Source organism: Meleagris gallopavo, chromosome 2 (genome assembly GCF_000146605.3).
Source record: "Meleagris gallopavo isolate NT-WF06-2002-E0010 breed Aviagen turkey brand Nicholas breeding stock chromosome 2, Turkey_5.1, whole genome shotgun sequence".
Lineage (NCBI taxonomy): Eukaryota > Metazoa > Chordata > Aves > Galliformes > Phasianidae > Meleagris > Meleagris gallopavo.
The window spans coordinates 37,707,671-37,724,462 of record NC_015012.2 but is presented as its reverse complement, the minus strand read 5'-3'; the positions used below and the strand labels follow the sequence as shown (position 1 = coordinate 37,724,462).

Here is a 16,792-nt window from a genome sequence, read left to right as displayed (position 1 = left end):
TGTTTTGTTTTGGTTTTTTTTGTAATTCCTAGTTTGTGTAAATTACAGCAGTGCCAGTCTAAATCTTTGCGTAAGTGTTCAGTGTTGCTGGAGACTTTTTGTTCTCTGAGCAGGCGTTTGTTTTTGTAGGATTAGAGAATAAAGGATGACATAAAGACTCTCCTTTAAAAGAAGCACTTTACTGGTTTTGATTTTAGATCCCTAAGCATATCACATCTATCAGGAATATCTAAGTGAAACAATTTAGCTTCCACACCCATCTGCACCTGTGCAAAATAAATTCTTTCCCACAATAATGTTTTAACTTGATTTCACTTCTAAGTATCTTTGTTTCAAGAAGACTTATTTGAACAGAGGTGATTTGAGCAGGCATTTCTAACAGTTGGTTGCTTGATTGCTTTGCTTTGTCATCAACAATTCTAGCTTCATAATGTAAATGCTTTGTATTTTAAAATAAAAATTTAGTTAATTGTAAATCTTGTGGTTAAAATCAAGTTCAGCTACTTTAAAAGCTGTTTTAAGGAGAGGAAAAAAAATACATGTTCAGTAGTCCTGAAACTATGTTAGAAATAAGGGAGTTTAAAGAAGGCAGGTAGTTGGTTGTACTACACAAGCAGCTGTGTATGGTGAGGGAGGACAAGAGTGCAGTGGTTCAGCTGGCAAGAAAAAAAACTACCTCATTAATCATGCTGTTGTAACAAGCTAAGTTGTTTTTTTCTCATCTCCATCATAGCTGTAAGCGCGACTGGTTGCTGTCAAGTTACTTCTCCAGTTAGTACATACAGAAGTCTACTTGCCTGGGACTGATCCTAGAAAGAGGAACCTGTAAACCCTACAGTAAAAACCCTCTATGAAAAGATGCTTAGAGCCTTTTTAGATTTGGGCTTTATGACCAGAAGAAGGGAAAAAGATTCCTTTCTGAAACCAGCTTGACTAAGATCTCTTAATTTTTCTTCAGTGATTCCCAGTACAGATACACACACAGCTAATGGCCGAAGAAACAGTGTATATGTGTACCAGCAAGATGTAGATATCACAAGTGAATATGAACTTCCCAGTGGGGTTATGAAAAAAGGCAAGATTTTATTATGTTTCAAAGGTGCTGGTTCTGTTTAATTTCACAGCTGACCTGAAGTGACGGACTAAGCATTTAATGAAGAACTGATGCTTTACACCCAAACAAATCATGCTTTTAATGAGAGAGAAAATATTAATCATTCTCACAATTGATATCAACTGAAACAATATTGCAATTGTTCCACAGAGTATATTTTCTTCACTGGAATTTAAGTGCTCAGTCTAATTCACTTGTCTAAATTACCTAAGTATAAGGTTCTCAGTTAAAGGGAGCAGATAATTTTGTTATTTTGCCTTTAATTTGGGTCTATTGTCAGATCATAAATTATTTTTCTTGCTTGCTCATCTTGTTGGTTCAGTGCAATTTGTGTGGTGTTTTCTGTGAAAGAGAAAGTCTCAAATTTTGTTTACTACTCTTTCTGTTACTGTATCAGAATGGCTTTGTGGTAGAGAAAGGCTGTCCGTCAATGTGAATAAATATATATATATTTATAGTATATATACTTACGTGAAGGTTTTTTGTGTTTTTAAATCCAATCTCCAGTAACTTCAGATGAAAGCAATAAAACTTGGGGAAGGAGCACAACTTACCACCAAGAAGAGTTTGAAGAAGTGAAGAAAAATTTTAAAAAGAGAGGTTGTACATGGGGACCAAGTTCAATTCAAACAAAGGATCGTGCAGATTGTAACGGACAAGTATGTCTACTGCATTTTGTTTGATAATACTGAGCATTCTTGGTAACTAAATCACTGTAGTAGGTATTCATTGTCTCCCTCTCTTGCCTTTCCTCAGACTGTCTTGGGGAACTGCAAGCACAGCCCTCAGTAGTCTCTTCCAATGCAGTTACATAAAACTGACTGCATACGTGAAGCACAGTAATACCAGCAGCACCTTTCACATTAACCAGCACAAGATAAGAGGGTTCTGAGTATCAGTTGAGCACATTTTCTTTTTTTTTCTGATTGCTGAAAATTGGAGGTTGGCTATTTTCTGATGAAAAAGATTCTCTTCCTTTTCTTCATATAACAACTTCAGCGTGTCCTTTTTCTTTTGTGTGTGCGTGTGCGTGTGTGTGTGTGTGTGTGTGTGAAGACATCTGTTCATTTACCTGGTTGGTAAGCTAGTTTGGTTATTTTTGTTTCTTTGAAAATCACTGTTTGTGATTGTAATTTGTGATATTTGTGTCACTTCTTTGAGAATGCATCTGTTGTACCAGTTTTCGCTGACTTTTGTTCTTCAGTAGTCAAGGTCCATTTTTCTTGACTTTTTTTTTTTCCTGAAACTTTCTTGTTAGTATAAATCCCTGATCCTAAGCTATATTATCAGTTTATAGTCTGAAGACTATATGCTATTTCTTACAAGCATTTTTTTAACTTTGAAAAGCTTTTCTGTTTTCAAGTTATATACTGTTTATAGTTTGAAGGGAAAATGCAGCATCTTTCTTTTTTAAGTGTATATAAGCACAGTATCATCTGAAATATCAAAGTACCTGTCATTGTTTCAGAATAAGACCCCTTTCAGATGGCAGCAACCCTTGGTCAACACTTGTAATGAAAAATCAGAAGGGTGTTCCTTTAGCTTCACTGTTTGTGGACCAAGGTAAGAGCTGTGTTTGAAAAAGTGGAAGTTACTACATGATGGTATTAAGTCTGTTCCAGTTTTATAAAGCACATTGAGTTCCTCAAATATTGTGCACATTATTAAGAGTTCTAATGCTACAGATGCAACTCAAACTAAAAAAAAAAAAAAAAAAAATTGTTACACTAAGTGTAAAGTAATCTTTAGCTTTCTATTACTAGCAACTAACAAACAGACAGGTTGCTTGAGGTCTGCCATAAATGCAGATTTTTTCCATGTTTTTGAGTTGTCAGGCTGATCTGTACGTTAGGTCTGCAGTCACTGCTGTTTAGATTCTTCTGTAAATAAATACATTGACATTTAAATAGTCATTAATGACTTCTATTGTTAGTGACCTCTGTGTACTCAGTTTAAAAATGTAGTTAAAACCTGTAAGTCTTCATATTTTCCCAGGTCTTAGTTTCCTGATTTTTATTTTTATTTTTTTTTAGCAATATTTATTATTTAAATATTCAAGGGGAAAAAAAAAAGTTGATTTCAAATCTTTAAGTTAGTTAGGTGACATTTTGGGGTTTACAGGAAACCACGAGGAAAAAAATATATATATATTACATTGAAATACAGCAAACAAGATATTACATTTTATGTCCATTCCTACAATGTGCTTTAGCTATACAGTATTTATTATAATTTTCACATTTGTGTGTGCTTTCTGTATTAAGATAAGTGGGAAAAAATACTGCTATCAGGAAAAACAAAGCAAAAACAAAGAAAGAACTGTGGTATAACTTGTAGTCCAGTAGCTATAGATTTGTGTCAATTGCAAGAGAAAACAGTAAGCTGCTTGGATGTTGGTGTTTTTTTCGTTGGGGGGGGAGAAGAAAAAAGAATCACGTTTACTGATAGGACTATTAAGAAACAGACAGACAAACAATAGACAAAAACAAAAAAACAGAACTAAACAGAAAGCAATTCTGTAGGTTTACTAGCATGGAACCTAAACCCCTACATCTAGAGAAGGCTAAATAATTTCACATATTTCAAATATTTCCATGTTTATTCTATAGTGCTCAGTAGTTTACAATAGAATAAATCATGTGACCTATATGCACGTTCCTTTTTTTTTTGTCATTAGGTGTGAAATGTCATATTTTCTCCTTACTTCAGACGTAATTAATTGGAAAAAAACTCTAGCAATTCGTTTGATTTTGGAGCACATCTTCATTGAAAGTGTTGCAAAGAATCTGTTCTGGATCTTCTCTGTCACTTTGTGTTTATTAAATCACTTAACTGTAAAGCATACATGGAAATATTTTTCATGTGGTCTAAAAAGCACTACCAAAAGCATGCAGAAGCAATATTCTGCTGAAGTTAGGAAGATCTATTTTTCCTTTCTAAAAACTAAGCTTATGCACTAAGATTCATTTGCAAGCTGCTTCTGCTAGAGTTTGTTTCTGAGTTACGCGAAGTGTGACATTTGTAGTGAAATAGTACTTCATATGTTCTAAAGACTAAATAGAAAACTTGAAAATGTTTAGGCTTAGAATGTGTTTCTGAAACTCAAAACGTGAGTCTCTCTGATATTCTGACTACATCTAAGGGGAGCATACAAATCTCAAGATTAATAACTGCAAGTAAGAGGAAATCCTGGTGTACATATGCAGATATGTGTAATAGTTGAATTGTAATTCTAAGGTACGTTGTCATTTTTTTCAGATGTGTGCACTGATAAGAGACTTCTCCCTGAAAGTTTGGACAGTAAAAGACCAAAGTCAATTAAGTTGCCAAGTCAGGCCTATATTAACCTACCTCTTTGGAAGGATGATCAAGGAGAGAATACAGTAGAACATGAGAGCTTTGAAGAAGGAACCTCTGCCAGTTCTACAAATAGTACTCCTCAAATGACACCTACAAACAGTCTGAGCAGAACACTGCAGAAGAAGAAGACTGATTCAGTTCTTTATGGATGTGCAGTCCTCCTTGCATCTGTTGCTCTGGGCTTGGATATTAGAGAGCTGAACAAATCACAAGGTCCAGATGAACTCTTGCCTAAAGATGAGAAGAAGAAACGTGATGGAATATTTCAGCGTGCTTCAAAATTTCGCAGGAGTGCTAGCCCTACAAGGCTGCAGTCCAAAAAAGAGGAAACAGGTATTCCATCCTTAAATCCAGCAGCAAGTACTGTGAATCTTCTCTCTATGCCCTCCATTTCCACAAAATGCCTTCTTCAGTCTGACAGTGAAGATGCGTTTGTAAGCAGCGTGCTTGGTGATTGTGATCCACGTAATTCTAATGATGACTTTTTATCTGAAACTTACGAAAATAAAAGAGAACAGAGAATACAGATGGTTCCCAATACAGTTTCTGCACGATTAAAAAATCAGCCTTTTAATCTGTGTCTGCAACAAGAGTCTCAGAAAGTTCCAAATGCTTCCTCAACAAAGTTAAGTGTGTTGGGTCATAGACGAACCTTATCAGATGGGAACAATTTTCACACCACAGGTAGGTGATTGAGAATTTAAAATGTAGGGGGATCATTAACTTCAGAAACAGAAAATGTAGGGAAACTAACCATTCACTAATGACTAGGTGTTTGTTATATGTTCAAGTGTTAGGTCAGCCTTCGTAAATGTATGCAGTTAAGCTTTAAGTGTCCAAACCCTGAGCTATCTGCACTTGGAAGAGTATCCTGTTACAGGGACGGTATTACTAAAATTCAAGTGGAACAGTTATTTCCTCAGGTATTGCAAAAACAGATTTCCCTAGCTTTTTTGTCAGCAATAATGTGCTTTTTGTGTGCAGAACTCATAACACTGAGAGAAATATATGCTTGTTTCACAGTCTGTATATGTGAGGAAATTAGCATCATTATAATACTGTATATTTTTAAGTTCAAGAGGGGAGAATCTAATATGACTTGATTTGCTTGTTTGACTTAGGAGTTATCACATTCTCCACAAATCTTTCAGTTGAGCTGTTGATTAAAAGAATTAAGCTAAAATGACTTTAAATTTGGTTAAGGTGTAAGTGGATTTGTTCATAGTTAATGAAGTTTTGAAAAGAACAGAAGTTCTAAATTGCAGTACTGGTGTTCTATAGTGGCTTAAATGTAATATCCTTTATGGTACTCTGTGCATATGTAATTATTCATAGCAACCTGACAAATATTGATAGCTGTATTCCACTGTTAATATTCATCCAAGAACTGGATGATTAATGCTTTTTCTTGTTTCTAATAATGAAATAGAAATTGTTATAGTCTCTAACAGAAAGTATAGAAGAAAGATTTCATTGAGCACTGCTGATCCTTCTTTAGGAAATTCCCCACAAATGTATATGAAAGTCTTATTATTTTTTTTTTTTTAAGAAAAAAAATCATTAATGCTTGTGGTAACACAGTTTTGCAAATGGCAAAGGAATCAAGGAGCCACAGAGTTTAAATTCTTCTCTTGTTTGTCTGACCTTTTCATTCCGTCAGCTAATGGATTTGCTTCAACTGACGATGTCTCCAAGTTGCCTGTTCTTTCTGTTACTGGAACTCTACATTCTCCATCTCTTCAAAGAAGAAGCAACCACTGTGGTATTTCAACTGAAAAACAAAGAGCTATGAATATTATATCAAGGCCTCGACCTTCTTCCGTGAGAAGTAAAATTGATTCATGGCAGATTCTTCCGCATATTATAAAACCAAACTCTAAAGACTCCAAATGTTTAGAGGGCAGTACAGATCCAGATGTTCACCTCTTGCCAGACACTGAGGAAAGAACTAACTGCCACATGCCCTCATTACTTGATATTGATGTGGAAGGTCAAAATAGAGACTGTACTGTGCCTTTATGTCGAATGAAGAGCAAAACATGCCGGCCGTCTATATATGAACTGGAGAGAGAGTTTTTGTCTTGAGTGCCTTTCATTTTAAATATTTTCTTTTTAAAGGAGAACAAATATAAAATTCTTGTCCACCTAATGCTTTATGCTGCTGTTTTTTTGATGTACTGTAACAAATAGTACCAAAATTATTAAAGCGGGCAGCTAACTAAGGAAGTGTGATAGGTGCCTTTTTCAGATGGAATCCCAGCTAGTACTTCTAGAAGCACAATACTTCTTAAAGTTGCTGAGCATATTTTGAATGATTAAAATAACATTCCCATCTCCCTCTGCAGTGTTACATACATTTTCTATAAATTTGAATTATTTTTCTGGAAATTTAACTTTGCACATTGAAAAACTGAAGGACATATAGTAACATTGTGTTCAGTCAAGAAGAGTTTAGCACAAGAAGGAGTTATCTGCAGCTAGCTTCTATATGCCTTGTAGAATTATGAAAGGGGTCAAGGGCTTAAGATGCCAGTATAGAAAACTGTTCACTCCCCATTAATGGCTGGTTACATTTTGGCATGTTATACTGAAATTGGTTAAGGACCAGCAGCTGCATTTGCAGTCTTTGCCCTTGGTGTTTGAGAGAACTTTCAACTGTGTGCATTAGTTTCTTCAGAAAGTTTTACTGCTTATGTAAACACTTGGGTTTCAGCCACTATATTGATCTGAGAAAGTAAACTTTAATATTTTGATTGGATTAAAGGTATTTGACATGCTTTCTAATGTGAAACAGCATTCCTTGTAGGTAAGGATACACTGGAATGTAAATATTTGTACTCTTAACTTTTTGAAGACTGCAGTGTTTGCACTGAAAAGAATATTCTTGGCTTGAGATTTTTTTTTTTTTTGTATGATGGAGAGGATTATGCCCTCTAGGCCCTCTTTATTTTTTTAAAAACTCTGCTGCACTTTTTATTGAGAAAAGATTGATGGGATTAAGAATGACTGTTTTGGGGGGTTTAGGTGATTCAACAGTGCATTTTACTGCACACAAATTTTAGAGCAGCAAAAACTAAGCATTGACATTTTCATTATATAATTTCTGAAGCTTTTCTTCCTAAATTTACTACTGATAGCCCACTTAGAAATTAAAGGGCAAAGAGAAGTGCTTGACTGCTTTTCAGAGATACAACAGTTTCATAAAATTCCAAATAGTTAATTGTGGTGGGAGGCTTAACCTTGATTAAAAAATAAAAATAAAAAGCCTTAACAGTTTGTTTACAGTTTCACTAAGTGAATAAGTAAAACCAAGTTTACAGTCTCTTTTATTTGATGAAAGCATTTCTAGAACTAAAGGAACATCCCTTATATTCCAGTATTTGAATCCTTAATTTGCATACCTTTTGACAAATAGTCTTCATAAATAAAATTAGGTCACATTAGAGCAACATTACCATGTACTCCTCAGAGCAGTACTTTGCAGAGGCTTATGTTGTTTGTTCTGGGGTCCAAGCGTTCAAGAGTTAAATAGAATACACATTTACTTAAAAGCTTCAAAGCCAGGAGATTAAAGAAGGCTATTTTAAGGCTGGTATGCAGTAGGTCGGTTACTTTGAGAGTGGTAGGTAACTAAACATACAGAATCATGAAATTGAAATCACGTAGAGTGGAACACAGATAAATATCACTTCCCAGCTACCAAAGTGAAAGTAGAAAACGATTTCCTTCAAATAGTATTTTAATCGAAAGTGAAGACAAATAGATTAGTTGTCTATAAAACAACATGCCTGCATAGCAGATTACGTTTTGTTCACTCTTATTTCAGTAATCTTATTTCCTTGTCAACATTATTCAAGTTACGTGCTGTTCTTTGACTTTTCTTTAAATTCAGTTTCATCAGTACACTTCAGTAGATGAAGTCTATTCCAGTTTTGATAAAAAATGTTTTTGTAAAACAGTTGTGCAATGCACATGGATCAAATCTTGAATCTATTTTGCTAGTCCATTTATCTTCAGGGCATAATTAGAAACCTAGAACATTATGTGTATTTCAACTCCAATCAATTACTCTGATGCAACACTGAGAGCAAAGGAGTTGATTGTATTACATGTTTCTAAAGAAAGTGTCTCTGTTGTGCTTTCTAAAGGAAAATCTCAGGTGCTGAACTAGTTTTGACTTATAAACTTCTGTACTTTAAAGGTTTATATCACTTGTGGAATTTTGCATCATTCATTTTGTAATCAGAGTCAGCTTAAAATGCTCTTTGTGGGCTGTATTGTTTTCACTTATCAGTGGCTTATCTCATTGTTAAACAAAGACTTCTATTTCTGTTTAGTGGATAATTTTGCTTGAGAACGGGTCATATTATGACCAGTCCAGTGTATTATAATTAATTTAGAAGCATGTATTCCAACTCTCAATCTGAGAGAGTTTAGGTAAGCCATCTTAATTATTTTTCTTTTGTGATGCAGTCTTTCTGAGCTTTAGTCTATAGAACTTTATTCTTGTTTTTCATAGTTTCATAGGCCAGTCTTCACTGAAACTAAAAAAGAAAAAGAAAAATATTGCAATCGTGGTTTTGCAGTCTCTGTTTTACTTGCCACCAGAGAAGCTTTTTATGAAGTTAGAGCTATCTGGTATGCTTTAAGTAATCTGTCTTGTTTGAAGTTATATTTATTTCAATGTAGGTTAATAGTCTGACCAAATAATAAATTATGTTGATTGTTTTAGCATAAAACTGAAGGTGCTCACACTACAAAGATTAAGATAAACACTTGACATGCTGTTTTACAAAACCTGATGATTTAAATGTTTTTATTTAAAAAATAAATGTTTTGTAGCTACCGTATTGCAAAGTGACCTGCATTTTCTTGCAAAAGTTATATTAATTGTATCTTAACTTTTACAAATGGGTTCTCAAGGGAATAGCCAGGAACTATAGACTACTGCCAGCCTATTTTGGAACATTAGAGTGCAATTTTAATTTAAGATTAATTATCCAGCTTGGCAGGTGAATGTTCTTGTTATTCCTTGTATTTGATGTGGGCAGAAACACATAGTGTGAGCTTTTTCTTTCTTTTCTGTGAGCGTATATATTTTGGGGCTATTATAATGGTAGCTGTGTATTATAGAGTTGCTAGAGCAGTATTTAAATTCTGTAAAAGAAGTTTGCACCTGATTGAGCATCAAAAATACAGGTAAAGATTTATTTGTGTGGTTGTTGTTAAGACAAACGGAGCAATGATTTTTCCTGTAATATTTTCTGTGACCTTCTTTTGTGAGCTTCCCTTTTCCATTCTCCACATTACATCATGGGCTTTTTAGCCCACCTTTGGGTAGGGAGGTGAGGAAGTATGTTTGCACAGCAACAATATAATGAAGTCTCTGGTGGTGCAGTGAAATTCAAAGCTGTGAGCCCAATCTTATAAAGACATCCACGTGTGAAGATTTCAGTGAGGCTGATGAGGTAACATGCATTTCATGTAGCCAGTGAGTGTCAGTATTGAGCCTCGATATGAGTATTTATAAGCCAAGCTGCACAGGCAATTTATATTGTAGTCAATGTTGTAATGATTTGCAGATAAGTGTATGATAATGAAAAAGGTTCCATTACTCATTAGCCACCTCCCTTGTTAGTATGACCAACCACGTTACTACACTGCAGGCAGCATGAGACTTTCTCTGGTACATTTTTTGATGTATGTGTAAGGTACTTACGGTTTTGCAGCATTAGATATTCAAACTTAAGGCCACTGAGTCCTTGCAAGAATATAACAGATGTCTTTCTGGTTGTAAATAAAAATGAGCAAATCAAACTCAATATTGCTAGAAATCCAGTAAATTGATAGAATAGCTTTTTTCATACAATTTCTGGATATCCTGAGTTTGGTGGACACTCAAAGATCATTGAGCTCAATTCCTCGCTTTACACACCACTACCCAAAATCCAAACCATGTGCCTGAGAGTGTTGTCCAAACTTCTTGAACTCTGGCATCTTGGGGCCGTGACCACCGCCTGTTCCAGGGCCTGAACAGTGCCTTAACCAAGTGTTTTGTTCTAATAAGCTGGAGAACAAATGCACAGAGATTTGCAAGTAGGATGGATTTCCTTTATTTCACATACAGAATTGTTTAGGTTGGTAGAGATAATGTAACACCTTCCATTGTACAAGCAGGATCAGCATTTTGTACAGGACCATGTCCAGTCAAACAGATGGGGACTTCACAATCTCTCTTCTGTGCCAGTGTTTGATTGCCTTCACTGTAGAAATGTTTTCTCATGGTCACGGTGGAGCCTCCTCCAGGCTGGACAGATGGAGCTCTCTAAGCCTTTCCTCATGAAAGAAGTGATCAAGTCTCAAATATCTTCATGGCCCTATACTGGATTTGCTCTGGTAAGCCTATATTTGTCTGTCATGTAAAGCAGAGTCAGAACTGGATGCTTGGGACCATTGAGGAAACAGAAATGACTATTCATTTCTTTCACTGTTCTGCAAAATTTTTATGTCAGATAGGAGTAGGCAGTAGTAGTTTATGAAGCTTTTTTTACTCTGTACTACCTTCCAGATTGAAAGCAGTGTTTGTTGCTTCTGTTAAAATGACACTTATTCTGCTGGCTAAATGCTGTCCACACTTGTGGGGCTTGAATGATTCTTTCCCATTCCAGATGGAGAGGCAGCTGTGCTAAGAAGCAGCTGGATCTAAAGTGAGGTGTATCTGCCAGTAGTCTAGATAAGTCACATACATTGTCAAGAGATTTTAAGCTATTTTGCATTCTAGGCTTTTGATAGTGCTGGATTATCACTTGCAGGCTATTTGCAAGGGTAGGGTATTCATCCAAAGGGAATCCACTGTTCAGGTGCCTTCTTGATTCACTTAGAGAAATGAGTATGCATCTTCTGCATGTGCACATGCTGTCTACAATGTTTAAGGCAAAATGTGAATGTTTTATCAGCCACTCTAGTTCTTATGCAAGTACCTACTTTAATCATAGTATAATCCCTGTAATCATTCCTTTCGCTGGCTCCACTCTCAGTAGTGGAAATTTTCATCACCATTCCTTATTATACATGATGCATCTGCTTGATGGCTGGCTCTTGGGACTGGAACAGAGACACTCTAGCAATTATTCCTTGTGGGTAGACAGATGTTTGTGGGCAAGGAAATGGTATTGTTACAGGGAAATGTGTTTTCCATACCTGGAGCTGCTTTTCTTATAATAGCTAGAAGTTATCTGCTTCTAACTGAAAAATTTTTGATTGTACCTTAGCCATTTAAGACTCAGTAGAAGTTAGGGGTTTTTTTTTAAGAATTTTTTTTTTAATCAAGATTGCTTTTTTGTGTTTAAGCAACTGCTTCTGTTTTATATAACCAGACTAATATTAATATCTGAGTCTTGTAATGAAATATGATTGGCTTTTCTTTCTCTTTAAAGGCAAATCAGAGGATCAAAACTGGAAGGTATTGGTTCTCCACGGTGTCACCACCAGGTGATAAGGACAAATTTTTTTTTTTATTGTGTAGAGACTGGTTATGTATCACCCTCTTCCTTGTGCAGTTGTAACATAATTGTACCTTTATTTCATATTGTGAGTGATGTCAAAAGATGTCTCTGGGATGTTGGTACTGATGTAGTTTCCACAGCACAGAACAGCAAAATGATTTCTCTCCTTGCTCTCTGCTCTGGCAGATGTAGGCAATTTAGCATTCTTGGCTCAAATCTGTTTGTTTGTTGTTTTCTTTTTATCTTAGATCATGTTATTTACCTATTTCTCTAAAGTCTGTTTCCCTCTGTTTATAGAAGTATGCCTTTGGGAATTTGGTTCAGGACTTCTTAGGATGGATTGTTTCCATAGATCAGTCAGCCTTCATCCAACAGCTATTGCTGTGGTAAAGATGTTTGTTCATCTTAAGTGTTCTCCCAGTTTTAAAAGCACATCAGATCTCCCCTGTTTACAAACAGGTGTACCACATTCCATCTCAGCCTTTTCTTTAGTAGGATAAACCCTGCAATTCCTTCTGTCTTTCCTCCTGAATATCTTTCTGGAAATTGGATCCTTCTCTGGGCACTCTACTGCATTCACAGTTTGGGATGGAAGCAAAGCATTGCTCAAAAATCTCCAGCTGAGATCTTTACTTTCATAATCTGTGAGAGTATCAAAAGCCTTGTCATGATCAAAATACATCTGCTACCTTCTTCCATTGCCAGATGGCTGTCATAAAAAGAAATTAGGTTAATTTGTCAAATCTTGTCAATACGTGATGTCTTTGAGGTGCTTGCATGTGATCCTGGTTGGTTTTTTTTCTGTTTGTTTTTCAAATACTTAAGGGAACACTGAAGGTGAGCTGACTAGCTCTATTAAAAATAGAGGGGGTGGAGGGAGAGGGGAGGGTGAAAAACTCCTCACCATCTGCTCTTTCTATGGTCTTTTCTGTGATTCTCAGAAATGACCGTTTAATCAGATCAGCTTCAGAATTATGTTCACTGCTAATTAGGGATTTATTTTTCCCCACTTGCCAAGCTTTCCCTAGTGTGAGCTTTACCTGTCTAGCTTGAAGTCTTACCTTTATGGGTTGGTATTAATTGTGCTAGCAGCTGCTTAACATCTGACCCTTTTGCAAAAGATTGATGTAAATCCGATAATAAATACTTAAGACTTCTTGGAATCAGTTAACGAATTGAGGCTTTGCTTGCTTGCTGGAAATTGTATCATGACTTTTCTTACGTGTATTCTTTTGGTGTTCCTTGGTTTTGTTACTGCTATATTTATAAATGGCTTTTTGTTTTTTTTTCTTCCAGTTTCACATGTTTGTTGTAAACACATTTTATTTTTCCTAAACTTCCTTTTCTTCAGGCTCATCTTTTTTTAGCAGTAAAGAATTCATGGTTTACCCAAGTTAGCTGTAGTTTCATTTCTCTCTCACACTGAAGTGATTTTAAGCCATGCCCTTGATCCAAAGATACAAACTTCATTTCCCTTTAGACTTTTCAAGCCTGTAGTGGGGTTCTTCAGGTACTTTTGTTAGTGTGGGGGAGGAAAACAGAGTGCTTTGTTTTAAAAATAAATTCACAGGCTTTTTCAGTACCTGTGGTTTGTCTATATTTTGGGCTTCTGAGCAAGCATCTTAGGTAGATAGACTAAAGTCGTCATCTTTTTTCCATTCTTGAATAATCTTTGTATTTTATGATTTGTATTCAGATTATATATCTTTTAATTATGCTAACTGACTCATTAATACAATGTCTTTTACTCTTTCTTATCCTTACTGGAGTGTTATACACATGCAGCCATCTAAGACTAGTTTTATTCACTCTCTTCTCTCCCCTTGCCATCTTCATAAAACGTTTCTCCTCATTTTTAGTTTGATGTCCAGCTTGCCTTATTATTTTTCTGTGTGCCTTTGTCAACTGACCCTTGCAATCTTTACTTAAAATCCTTCTCACTAGATCAACATTCTAGGAGGAATCTTTGTCTAATGGCTTACAGGTGTCTGATACTGAAGAGTTAAAAACACAGTATTCAAATATTATTGATTCAGTGACCTCTCCCATGCCACTTTCAAGAATAATTAAGTGCTTTTTCAAGAGAGAATTAAAAAATGTGCTTATGTAATTGATTGAAACAATGAAGCCAACTCAGTTCATATTTGGTGTTAAAAAATAATAAAAAAAAAAGTACTTTACGACTTAGAAAAATTTCTGTGAAGACAGATTGGACTTAAAATTTCTACTTACTTTTAGATGCTGTCTTCTCATTTTGCTGTTTAATATTTCATTAATTTTTATTTTTAGTATTTAATATTTAATATTTCACTCAAAAGCAACTTCTAAATTGGCTTTACTTCTGTTTTTCAGTGCAATGATTTCAGCAGAGAGGGTGTAACTACAGGCAATGCAACTTGGAGGTCTGACCAATAATTCCAGGCCAGGCTTGACGTTTGATCTTGGGCAAGCCACTTCACTCACTTTATAGTTTTATACTGTCTCTGGTCTGCAAATGGACATAATCATTTCATCCTTTTCTGCAAAGCAATCAAGGAATTGCAGTCACCATTTTTCAGTGGTAAGCAAGAGCTACAACACAGTTAATGCTTTAACTTTATGCACACAGTAGCACTAATTCTTAGCCTGGGAACTGAATACATCGCCAGCTGTACATACTTTTTCTTTCAGAGCGCAGATTCCTAGAAGTTAAACTTTAACTTTGGTAAGGAATACTTTGAATAAGAACTGTCTACAGTGATTTAACCAGTAATTGTCAGAGTAGGGAAATAATCACATAACGTTCAGTGAGTTATTCAAGGTTACAATGATTGGTCAAAACTATTAAAATTTAGCCTGATTTCCTTTTTCATACAATACATGCTATTTTTGTTCTTCCCCTTACCCTAAATTCTTTAAGTTGCTAGGTTTGTCTTTGTGTGCGTGTCTGAATAAAAGGACTCTGTTTCAACTACTGTTGCTTAGTATTACTTTTGCAAAAGCTGTTATCTAATTGCCATCCACTTACAAGAGGGCAAGGAATAAGAAAGTCTTCTCTAGGGTAGAATGATGTTACAGCTTTTTGGCCTAAGTGTCAACATGAGTTTCCTATATTCTTCTTCACAGCAGTGTTTCAGTCTTGGAACTATCTTTACTTTGGAGATAGGATTTGATAAATTAATGTGAAACTTAAAGATGAGGATGGAGAAAAGTCATTCTGTCATCCAGATTTAGTCATCTGATTTCACACAAGTTAGTATCTACTGTGAATTGGAAGAAGGAAGAACTGGATGAGTCTCTGGAGGCTTTGTTGATGGTATAGAAAGCCCTTGGCTCATTACCAAGCAACAGAAATGGAATGCTTAAAGCGATGCTGTAAATCTCATCTCCATAAAGTACAGATAGTGCAGTAGTTTGTTGCAGAGCTACTGGGAAAAACAGTTCATTGCTATCAACATTCACCATCATAGTATTTGCATGCTTTAGAAGTATGAATATAAGATATGAGAAGTCAGTAAGATTGAAAGAATGTGAGGTTTTAAAGCCTCCTACTTCAAATTCTAAAGGAATTGATAGAAGAGAAACTGCCCAACAGCATTGCGTGATTTCAAGATTCAGTTCTTTAAACAAGCCAAAAGCGTGGTTCTCTGCCCTTAATCACCTAGAATAACTGAAGAGGTGTTTTCCACAAAGTCTACTGATTAAAAGTCGTCTTTTGTTATCTTTACTTTTGACCATGCAGCTTTCAATACTACTGTGGCTGTGAGCTGCAGCTGTGCTTGTACGCAACTGATGTTTGGGAGCAACCAGAGACCTATAGAAAATCACAGTGGTGACCAACTGCCATTCTTTTTTCTTTCAGTGATATATTACTTTTAGTTGTTTTTATAAGCAGAGCTGGTTGAAACATTTCAATAGTACTCTTTCACAAAAGAAAAGCAAAACTGTCAAAGCCGAAACTCTTTGTGAAAGTCTGTTTTTGATAACATTGATTCATTCCTGGTTTATCTCTGGGGGCATCAAAGAAAATTGACACTCAAATCCTGGCCAGACCCTTGGGAGATCTGAGCAGTCTAGATCACTGGTCTGAGGCCACTGGGATGAAGTTCAACAAGACCAAGTGCTGAGTCTTGCACTTTGGTCACAACAACCTCAGGCATTGCTACAGTCTTGGGGCTGGAAGACTGTGCACAGGGAAAGAATCTGGGGGTGCTGGATGACACTCGTCTGAACATAAGCCAGCAGCATGCCCAGGTGGTCAAGAAGGCCAATGGCATCCTGGCTTGTATCAGAAATCGAGTTAGCAGCAGGAGCAGGGAGGTGATAGTCCCTCTGTATTCAGCTCTGGTGAGGCTGCACCTTGAGTATTGTGTTCAGTTTTGGGCCCCTCACTTCAAGAAAGGCATTGAGGCCCTGGAATGTATCCAGAAAAAGGCAACAAAGCTGTGAAGGATCTGGAACACAAGTCTTAGGGGAAGCAGCTGAGGAACTGGGACTGTTTGGTCTGCAGAAGAGGGGGCTGAAGGGAGACCTTATTGCTCTCTACAGCTTCCTGAAAAGAGTTTGTAGCAAGGTGGAGGCCAGCCTCTTCTTCCAAGTAATAGTAATAGGATGAGAGGGAATGGCCTCTAGTTGCACCAGCGTTGGTTATTAGGTTGGTTATTCAGGCTGGATATTGGGAAAAATTTCTCCAAAGAGTGGGAGGCACTGGCACAGGCTGCCCAGGGAGGTGGTTGAGCCACTGTCCCTGGAGGTATTCAAGAAACATGTAGGTGTGGTACTAGGGAACATGGTTTACTGGACAATCTTGATGGAAGATTGATGGTTGGATTAG

The 16,792-nt window shown here is 36.2% G+C and overlaps 1 protein-coding gene across 1 annotated transcript in view; it reads left to right on the top strand.

Moving 5' to 3' along the window:
- The window catches only part of MAP3K21 (mitogen-activated protein kinase kinase kinase 21), a 25,723-nt gene extending 16,399 nt beyond the window's left edge, over nt 1–9,324 (top strand). Inside the window, exons 6-10 of the mRNA XM_031552420.1 lie at nt 959–1,075; nt 1,622–1,769; nt 2,580–2,677; nt 4,373–5,158; nt 6,135–9,324. Of these exons, the coding sequence (XP_031408280.1) occupies nt 959–1,075; nt 1,622–1,769; nt 2,580–2,677; nt 4,373–5,158; nt 6,135–6,559 (1,574 nt within the window). The 3' untranslated portion in view covers nt 6,560–9,324. The remainder of the gene's footprint in view (nt 1–958; nt 1,076–1,621; nt 1,770–2,579; nt 2,678–4,372; nt 5,159–6,134) is intronic.
- The last annotated feature ends 7,468 nt before the right edge of the window (nt 9,325–16,792 follow it).